The 11,030-nt window shown below is 37.2% G+C and overlaps 1 protein-coding gene across 1 annotated transcript; it reads right to left on the bottom strand.

Moving 5' to 3' along the window:
• Positions 1 to 1,059: 1,059 nt before the first annotated feature.
• Positions 1,060 to 9,678, bottom strand: LOC131854335 (signal recognition particle subunit SRP72). Its single transcript, XM_059205442.1, has 13 exons — positions 9,571 to 9,678; positions 9,072 to 9,306; positions 7,978 to 8,122; positions 6,683 to 6,873; positions 6,244 to 6,381; positions 5,331 to 5,463; positions 4,612 to 4,788; positions 3,650 to 3,808; positions 3,064 to 3,279; positions 2,677 to 2,774; positions 2,358 to 2,459; positions 1,930 to 2,034; positions 1,060 to 1,209 (listed from the first exon to the last, which is right to left on the bottom strand). The coding sequence occupies exons 1-13, from the start codon at positions 9,671 to 9,673 to the stop codon at positions 1,065 to 1,067; spliced, it is 1,947 nt and encodes a 648-aa protein (XP_059061425.1). The 5' UTR covers positions 9,674 to 9,678; the 3' UTR covers positions 1,060 to 1,064.
• Between the last annotated feature and the right edge of the window lie 1,352 nt (positions 9,679 to 11,030).

Below are 11,030 nucleotides of genomic sequence, written 5' to 3'. Positions count from 1 at the left end.
AAGGAAATATTTTGCTTGTATCACTTCCCCTTCGGAAACTCGCATGATTTTTGTTTGCGTGCAACGCAGCCATGTCACTCGCTGCTAACATATTCTATGTATGCGTTTGCGTTGCGATGTGAGTGCACCTAATAACAGATGTGACGGAAACATGAATAAAAATTATATATATGTATGTCGCCACTCATAATATTTGGCATCCCGCCAGTCCTGTCTACGAAACTGGGTCAGAAATTCAGATTAAAGCAATAAGTCGATTAGTCGTCACGTTATATTACGATTACATAACGACAAATCGACTATATCCGACTCCGATCTGATTGGCGCATTGATTGCTACGCCCCGCCCTTTTAAATATGGCAGCAGTCAGCAGTCTAAATCGGGATATTATATGCTACACACGGCTCTAAAATCAGTGGCAATATCCGAACATTGATATGGAAGTGCTTGGCTTTTAAATTGCCTCGTGTGTTGTGAAATAGTGGCCGATTTCACGTAATGTGCCCACCATTCAGATATTTTTGCAGATTTTAGTGCCGTGTTTAAGGCGTTTTAATTAAACCTAACCTATAAATGGGTTAAGGCAAATGATGAGTTGCCTTAACCCATTTATTTATGGTCGACGTAATGTTTTTATCTTCCATTCGCTGATCGCAATCGTCTCGTTATTCACTCCCTTGCTTGCCATAACATTTTTTACATAGTCGTTCTTACTCATTCCATGATAGACGTTTATTCTTCAACTACTCCGACATCAGCGCTACATTCATACTTCTTTTGATGTATACATTATTTATCATGTCCATTCTTATCAGACCACACATCCATCTCAACATTCACATTTCAGTTGTATGCAGTTGTTTTTCTTCCGTCGCCTTTACGGGTCAGTACTCTGATCCAACGAGACACCAGTCCGGATCATGGTCTTGTAAGTGTTTTCCCTTTTAGATTAAGGGGGTTTTCTAGTTTAAGGGGAACACGTAAGTCACTCGTAGCCGGTAAACCTTAGAGACTCAATATCGATGAATAAAACAAAGTAGTATAGATATAAAATGTGTATTTCTCTACCACTTGCGACCCTTGCCCTTCTTCTTCTGCTGTTGCTTGCGTTGCCAGGCGTTGTCCGCCTGCTTGGTTTCCACACGAGGGCTCTTCGCTGCCGTGGCCGCCGCTGCTGCTGCCGACGCTGCTTGTTGTTTGCTCATATCGCTGTAATTTTAATGTAATATTTATATACAACCGTCCAAGACGTAGAGAGCGGGTCCACTCACATATAGTTGACATACCTGCTGCTCATTTTACTATTACTTGCCATCCAAAATATTTCAAACATGTGAATAGAAAAAACTAAATAACCAAAGCTTGTAATACTGATATATATTCGACGACTGCAATTATTTTAAAATATCTAAATACGAAAGAAAACACTCCATCGAATACAAATGGTCAGGTCATCTATCTATTAATATATGAAGCAAAAACTTTGTTGTTTTACGAAAACTGTGCGGCCGGAGGAGTGTGAAATTTATAGTTTATATAGAGACTTCTATATAAAACTAATAAACGGGTTTTTTAATAAGGTATAATAAATACATTAAATCAATAATAAAAAAAATATATTACCATGTATTTGACACACACTCGCATATATACTCTTTTGTTTATTTCCTGTGCCTATTATTATAGAACTATAGACTATACAATAAACTAAACTTTAAACATTAATATTGTTCAAACATATAATTGAAATAAATTATGGTCGAATTTCGACCAGTAGGCGATTGCTAGTACTCATAAATACAAAACTCCGTACTTTTCGGAGTCCGCGCCCGCGATCTCCAAAAAGTGAGGGGGTGTGTTAAACCATAAATATTATCAACAATGGTTAGGCCTTTTCAATTATAATAAGATAATGAATGGTTAACTTACTACTGGTCGGTGGCGGTGGTACTCATGCCCTGGCTTCCCTTGATGACGTCACGCCGCACACCGCGCCGCTTCCTGTACGCAGTGCGTTCGTACTTCGGCAGCCATCTGACAAACGCATTTGAATATGCATTAGAGGAAAATGTATATATATACATGTAATATAATTATACTAACAAACAAGTATATAGTCCACGTGATAACACGTCACGTGTTTCATTTCTGAATCAGAAGATATTAGGCTCGAATATTGACAATATCATCATGTAAGGATGGGCTTTAGGAAGACAAATTACTATTTCTTCCAGTCTTCACGAATACATATTAATAAAATGTGACACAAAAATTGATTAGCATGAGGACGAATAATTTGTTGTGCAAAAAATAGCAAATAAAGTCGCGGGTAATAGTTAGTTATTAATATTTTTTACCTTTCTGGATCCGGAGGTTTTGACAAGTCCGCGTTGGGTGGAAGTTTAGTCTTGCGTTTACGTTTGGCCTTCGTTTTCTGGCCCAACTCTGATCCAGGCGTCCTACAAAATTATATTATGTAGACCGGATGGAATATCTGATTATGATGAACATTCATAACATATCAAATTAGCGGTAGAGCTGTGTGCTACAAATTACTGAGGACGTTAAATTTTTAGTGCTACGTTTACCATAACGAGGGATCAAGAGTCCTGTTTGTAATGTGTTTTCAATATTCTTGTATGGTGCAATCTTATGAAATGAATGTACGTCACTCACCCAGGCGATTGCTCTTGTTTGCTCTGCACAGTTTTCTTGACAACTTTCGCTCCCATCATCCATTTAGACGATTCCAGTGCATCAATATCGACTTTAGTCTGAAAGTTCAATAAATTATTTGTCGATGTAGTCTCCGAAAAATTCTACATTATGCGTAATAGAAATTATTTTCAAATAAACTTAATACATTTATAATAATACACACTTATATTACTTTCCGGCTTTTATTTATGATTATTGTTACACATAGAATAGATAGCGGAATAATATTTTTTTTTTATAATGATCAAATATTTCTTGCATTATTAAATATACTTAAATTTGTTGGCTTTAGTACACAATATACACGCCAATATAGCTGTAGATTTCTTAATGAACAATAGTTACCTCTAGGCGGTCGAGCCGCGGCAGTTCCTTAGCCAGTTGCCTCGCGCGGTCGGGCTCGTGCGCGGCCAGCAGCTTGACGAGCCGCGCGAGACTGCGTGCGTCTTCCGGCGCGGCTGCACGCAGCGCTGCCAGCGCTGCAGCGCCCGCACGCGTCTCGCCGGCACGCGCATGCGCCGCTGCAGCGCCGCGCCACACTGCGCGCAGCGATGCGAACCGCTGCACACACACATTATTTAATTCCTATTATTTTAAAGACCGTGGCCGCAGCGCTGCCGGTGCTGCAGCGACGCGAACCGCTGTATATAACGTTTTCATTCCAACTATTCTAATGATGCGTAACCGTGTCGTGTAAACCTTTACAGCACAAGTTCTTTCCTACGCAATAAGAAGCGCTCGCGATTCAGCGTGTGAAACCAATCGTAATTTTTTACTATTATTATTATTCATTTAATTATTTTTGGCGTGACTCTTTCGCACGTGAATAGGCTTAAGTCATGTCATTTGACTTTCTTTTAAAATTTAATTTTTTAATCACTATATTAAACTAGTAGTCAGCAATTTATAGTAGTATAGTTAGTGTACCAACCTCATCGTTCTTATAATGTTCGTAAACATCGGTGAACATCTCTGAAACCCTCTTGTACTCGCCGTCCGCACTGAGCAGCGTACACAGCACTCCGATGACGCCTGGCCGGTATTTGTATTCACTTTCGTCCAGCAGTTTCACGGCCGCTTTACGATCACCCTATTAGAGTAATGTATTATTAGGCACTGTATATTTTGATTTATAGCTTTATTTTAGGACTCAAATGAATATTTTAATTACTTTTTACATAATACTGATATAATGAATGACGCACACACGTGCAAATGCACGGCGTCTAGGACGGCAGCAGGCAGGCGCTAGCGCGAGCTGCCCGTACCTGCGCGAGCGCGAGCTGCACGTACCTGCGCGAGCGCGAGCTGCACGTACCTGCGCGAGCGAGAGCTGCACGTACCTGCGCGAGCGCGAGCTGCACGTACCTGCGCGAGCGCGAGCTGCACGTACCTGCGCGAGCGAGAGCTGCACGTACCTGCGCGAGCGAGAGCTGCACGTACCTGCGCGAGCGCGAGCTGCACGTACCTGCGCGAGCGCGAGCTGCACGTACCTGCGCGAGCGCGAGCTGCACGTACCTGCGCGAGCGAGAGCTGCACGTACCTGCGCGAGCGCGAGCTGCACGTACCTGCGCGAGCGAGAGCTGCACGTACCTGCGCGAGCGCGAGCTGCACGTACCTGCGCGAGCGCGAGCTGCACGTACCTGCGCGAGCGAGAGCTGCACGTACCTGCGCGAGCGCGAGCTGCACGTACCTGCGCGAGCGCGAGCTGCACGTACCTGCGCGAGCGAGAGCTGCACGTACCTGCGCGAGCGCGAGCTGCACGTACCTGCGCGAGCGCGAGCTGCACGTACCTGCGCGAGCGCGAGCTGCACGTACCTGCGCGAGCGCGAGCTGCACGTACCTGCGCGAGCGCGAGCTGCACGTACCTGCGCGAGCGCGAGCTGCCCGTACCTGCGCGAGCGCGAGCTGCACGGCGGCGAGGGCGAGGCCGCCGACGCGCAGTAAACAAGCGGTGGCGGCGGCGGCCCGGCCGTCCCTGGCCAGCGAGGCTGCCTCCACCAGCGCCGCTCGCTCCTCCAGTCCGAACGACCGCGCCAGCTTCACGCAGCACTGTTTGCAGAACTCCGGCTGAAAAATAAACCGATATATATATATATAATGTGTCAGTGATAGTTGTCATGCTTCTTCAAAAGGTTTTAACCGATTTTGGTGAAATTTTATAACATACTCGGTAGGTATGAGAATAGGTTGTTATTTATTTTTGGTACCCCAACTGATAACAATGATTCATCTAAAAATATGTTTAATTTTATGGACAACTTTTAATTTTCACCCCTTTACCATCCATTGTGGTGATGGTCAAAATTTGGAGTTGTATTATATAATGGCGATATTAATTTATATGGCAAGACAACGTTTGCCGGCTGAGCTAGTAATATATATACAATTTTATTAGTTTTAATCAGTCAGTACAACCTATTTTATATTATTTTATAAAAAGTTGCCATGTAGAAAAAACATGTCCTCTAGTTCCAATATACCCAAGAACAAACAAAAAACACATATATATAGAGTTTATGCTATATCACTCCTTGTCAAGCTCAATAACTTATTACAATCTTATCCTTTTGTTGTAGTGAGTAAATAAAATTAAAATACGTTTGATATACCTGGTTGGAGTAAATTGCGAGTATCGCCTGATTGTACGTGATAGCAGCCCGTTGACGAGAATTAAGTTTGTGTTCAAGCCCGTCTTGTGTCGCCGCTTTCATACGCTTACGAGAATCGAACACATTGGTGTCTCTGAATACAAACAAAAACATAGTTGGAAAATATATGACATATTCATTCATTCATAATTTAAGAGCTACGCTCTTGTCGGTGGAGCTCTTGCCACTTTCCGCGATCTTCCATCATGCTCTTTAATTCTTGATACGACACGACTCCCATTTTGTCCTCAATTTGTTTGATGTAGCTATTCCTTGGTCTTCCCCTCCCCCTCTTTCCTTCTATTTTTCCTTCAATAATAATTTTCATGAAATCATCGTGCCGTATCAAGTGCCGTGTCCTAACATTTTTCCTCGTCTATTTTCTATTGTGTTCAATATCTGCCTTTTTTCTTTTTTACATGACATATAAACAACATATATTTATTATTAGCACACAAAACAAATTACAATAAGTACAAGAATTTGAGCTACGCTATGACAAATTCATGGTAAATTTATCATGTTGTGTTAATCGAACCTCACGCTCATCTTATCATCCTCCAGCGTAAATGGTTAGCGTAAGCAGGTGCACCATTCCATTATCATCCATAAGAAAAAAAAACTGACACAATCGCCAAAGACCAATACGATTATTTACAATTAAACAATGATAGTGTTTTACATATTTTATTGCATATATTAGTTTCCATGTTAAAAAGTATGTATCTAATTTTAAAGTCACAGACAGCACTCTGCATTGAGAGCGCCATAGAGTGATAACTTAGACAGTGTTGCCAATCATATCATAATTCTATATTGGATGTAGAATATTTAAAACGATAACGATAAAAAATAGTCTGGCTTATATGCTTACCTGTTGATGACAACGAGATTATTACTAGCAATAGCGACCAGTGCTTGGTCAGACGGTTTGTCTTTCAAAACATTCTGGTAGATAGATGCAGCTTCCTTTTCCTTGCCCATTTGCTGGAGGCAATATGCTTGTTGAACTCTGCAAATGGAGATTCATTTTGTCCATTAATCTAATACAATTACAAGTAAATAGATTTTAATATCTAATGATATTAAAATCTATTTACTACTATTTACTATTTAATGATTAATTCATATTAATATACCCCTCAGATCGGTCCTTCGCCTAATTCAAATGGGGATCAAAATTGTATATATAAACATGTATGTATTTAAGAAATAATCCTGCCGTTTCGAGTGTCATCCCATTAGTATCGTCAGTCTCTTGAAGGGCATTCTATTGGGATTCCTTGTAATTAAATATTAATAAATTTGCTAACCTAATTATTCCAGCTTCCTCTTTAGCCTCCTCCTCGGTGCCACCATCATCAATAACACTCTCCGAGCATGCCTGCTCGGCTTTCTTCAGCACAGGTAATGCTTCATTGTACTTTCCTTTCATGGCCAGTATGCTGCCAGTGTTGTATGTTTGCTCATATGTGTTGGCATTGAATTGGGGCAGGTCTGCTGACTATAATATAAAAAAGCATTTTTATTTAATTTATTCATTTATATACACAACTATTACTACAGGCATAAGCCCAATAATTGGAATGTTAAACAAGCTAAGTGCCCAAATGATGGTAAGTGGTAACCATCTACATAGGGGGGAAAGGGGATTGTTCGTAATGTGGACTGATGATCTTATTGCTACCAATGCACCATGTCAGGTTGACCTCCATGCGGTTCCCCCTGGAAACCATCTTGATAAATCTTCGTGAATTTATCACGATGGGCTAACTAACCTGACCTCATCCTCATCTTATCATCCTCCACTGGTAGCCCGCCAGCGAAAACCGTTATCGCAGGCGGGTGCACCATTCCATTTATTCCATAAAAAAAAACCATTTACACAACAGTATATATGTGGAAAAAAAAATTGTAGACTATCAGGACCGTAGTTACTGCTGTAAATTTGTAATGTAATGTTAACAGTAAATAAAGGCTTTTATTATTATTATTATTATTATATATATGAATAGGATCATATTATCATATGACACCCTTGATTAACAATGTTGCTATTCCTTATATGTTATGGTATGACATAGTAGTTGAGATAAAAATAAATGCATAACAATAGACAAATTATAAAAAGTCATATGTAACAACTGCTGAAGTGTATTAAAATTGAGCAGACTTTTAAATACAATTAATGCAAAATGAGAAAGTATAATCCATGATATACTATATATCATGTTTTATTTTCTTATGTTATAAATATATTCTATCAACTTCATACTTTTATTCTGTCATTTCTCCAAATAAATATGTGTACACTAAATAAAGAATTTATATAGCTATATTACTGGTCTTCCTCTCATTAGTCAGGGGCCATATATAAATTACATCAAACAATTTATTTACTCCTCACCCATGTTTGTCAAACTTGGTCACTTTTATGAGACCGAGTCTCTGGTGTGAATTCTTGTGTGGAGTAACACATTTTGAAAATTAAACATATAGCATGCATACACCCTAATTATTCACTTTCTTTTTAAATTTGCAGCTTGTCTCCAAATAACATAAATAGATAATATAAAAGAATTATAATTAATTATATTAGAATATTTACTGGATTAAGTGCAGCCATATTGGCCACAACAGCAGCCATATTGGTTTTCCTTTCATCTTCATATTCATCAGTAGTGTTTTTAACTACTTCTCGGTACAAGTTGTAGCAGTCTTGATACTGCTCAAGGCGGTATAAAATTTGAGCCCTGGAAATTGAAGATGTAGAATATTATAGGTATATATGATAAAATCATTATATGTGCTGTCTACAACAGACTTGTCCCTTGAATGCTTCACCATGATCAGTCCAATACAGTTATTTTTCTAATCTAAACGGCTAAATTTTTTTTATTTGTTAAAATCTTCAAGTAACATATATGGCTAAAAACTTATGTACTCCTAATATATTTAAACAAGCATAAAATCAATTTTTTTCTGCTTTGAGATATCTAAAATCCAGGCTTTATGCCCATAAAAGCTTATGATTCTTGTGATATGAAGTTTAAAAGTGTAAAAAAATTAAAAATGGATTGAAACCCAAATTCCACATTTCAAAGTCCCTTATTACTTAGAAATTAATGAGAATAATACTATATTTATTCCTATTATGGATTAAAACACATTTATATTTTAGAATCATGTTTTTTAATATGAATGCTTGTATTGAGGCTTACATAGAATGATTATTTTTAAGTACCCTACATATTTAGACTTTTTTGATAAAAAGTTATATTGAGGGTGACAATAAAAGACACACACAATTATTGTTATACAACAATTCCAATAGGGATTTCCATTAAACAAAATAATAAGGCCAATTCTGAATATGTTTCGTATTATCTAGTAATTTAATTAGGTTATCCTAATAGGCATTTAATTAAATTTAAAACATGTAAGTAAATAAAATCATCAGTTTATTTATACATACTAATATTATGAATGCAAAAGTCTGCTTGTCTGTATGATACCTCAGTCAGTAACATACATGAATTGTGTGAAATTTGTTATTTACAACACACACACACATTACAACTCTATATCAGAATAGATAATAACGAAATTTAACAAATAATAAGAACATAGACATAAGTTATCTAATATAAATAATAATAAAGGTACTAAATCACAGTGAACAGTTAATGTGAGTATAAATACCTCAGTTCTTTCAATGGTGGAGTCAATTCAGGAGCATTGTCTACAGTCTGCAGTGCATCATTAGGTGTATTGAGGCGATACTGAGTGTATGCCTTTTCAAAATGCAAATCAGCAGCAAGTGCAGCATTTTTTTGGTTATTTAGAATAGCTAAGGCTTCCTTAAAATTGAGGAGTTGAATAAGGCATACCACTTTGCAATGAAATGCTTTTTGTTCATTTGGAGCTATTTGTAAGACTGAAAAAAACAAGGGTATATAAATTATTATATGTATAGCCTAAGTCGTCGCTTAGTCATTAAATATCAAATTTAATAATTTTACATATATCCACTTAAACATAAAAAATTTATTAAGATGACAGTCACTATTAATATATCTATTAAAAAGTTAGAAAATTAGAATTGCAGATTGGTGTACAGAAAGTTTGAAGGTTATATTTCGAAAACATTACTATCAGTACGTTTAAACGGGAATATATGAAAATATAATATATAACTTACTCTTCCCAGTTGCTTTTAAAGCTCTATCATAGTCGCCACTTTGACAAAATTTATTTAATTCAATATAAGATTGAACTAAGCTACTCTCCCTGTTGGCTGACATTTTTTGACAACTTGGCAATTTTTATATGCGACGTCAATTTTTTTTTTTTTTTGTTTTATTTATCCGTAATGGAAAGGCAAAGAGTCTAAGCCCATACAGCCGTTGTCTTTGGTATAATTTCTGTATTTTAATTTCTTTTTTCTTTCTTCAGATATCTTCTACTGTGGAGACAATATATTCATAAATTGGTTTGTATGTTTCTTGATTTTTAAGTAAAGTCTGAATAGTGCGCGGGATATTCAGATCCTTGTAAATGGACATTAATTTGTCAATTAGAGCTAAACGTTGTATATTGAATTGTTGACAATCGAAGAGTAGATGATCCAGAGTCTGTACTTCTCCGCTTGAACAATAATTACACACTGGACTAGATATCATTTTCATTCTACACAAGTGTTCATTAAATCGTCCGTGTCCAAGTCTTAAGCGACTTAATGTCGTATAAAATCTTCTAATTTTAATTTTTCCTTTAGTAAACCATGGGGATTTAATATCCTGTTGAATTTCTTTTAACCATTTTCCTTTAATTTTAGTAGATTCATCCCAAAGTTTTATCCACTGATTTTTAATCCTTTGCTTTATTTCTATAATAACGTCTCTGTCCGGAATTTTTATTCTCTTCTCTATTTGATTGACAGGACAGTTAGTTATTAAACGAGCTAATTCATCTGCTTTCTCATTACCAATTACTCCAATATGGGAAGGAACCCAAATTAGAATAATATCTTTATGTAATTTATGTTTCAGGTCATGCATCTTACTGCGAATACTTTGAATTACAGAGGAAGCGGTTAATTTATTATGAGAATCGTTCGAAAGAGCCATCAAAACACTCATACTATCTGTTATGATTAACCATTTGTCACAGTCAAAAGTCTCTTTAATGTAGTCTAAAGCCTTAATAATCGCATAAGCTTCTGCCGTAAATATACTTGCATTTTTCGAAATTTTGGTACCACTTGCCATTTGTTCTGTGCCATCATATATAGCAATGGAAACACATTCTTTATTTTTTGCTCCGTCGGTGTATATTTGCCTATATGTGTTCCACCGCGACAGGTATTCATATACGTCATATTTATCTTTTAATGTTTTATTAATATTTATAGAAATTTGAGAATAGAGGGCATCATATGAGTATCCATAATAACTCGGGGATGGTTTAATATAGATATTAAAATTACGGACCCAATCAATAAATTCACTAACCTTTTCAGAAAGAAAAGTTTTTGGAAATGAAGAATCTAGTAGTTTAATTAGCAAGGTATTTTTATTTACAGAAAGTAATTTCAACAGAAAGGTAAGTTTTAAAAATTCAAATCGTAATCTTAATGGTGATAAGTAACACTCTACTTGC

The sequence above is a fragment of the Achroia grisella genome, unplaced genomic scaffold (assembly GCF_030625045.1).
Source record: "Achroia grisella isolate CSIRO2021 unplaced genomic scaffold, CSIRO_AGI_Agris_v1 utg976, whole genome shotgun sequence".
NCBI classification, from domain to species: domain Eukaryota; kingdom Metazoa; phylum Arthropoda; class Insecta; order Lepidoptera; family Pyralidae; genus Achroia; species Achroia grisella.
The sequence above is the reverse complement of the archived record's forward strand: the minus strand, read 5'-3'. Positions and strand labels throughout refer to the sequence as shown.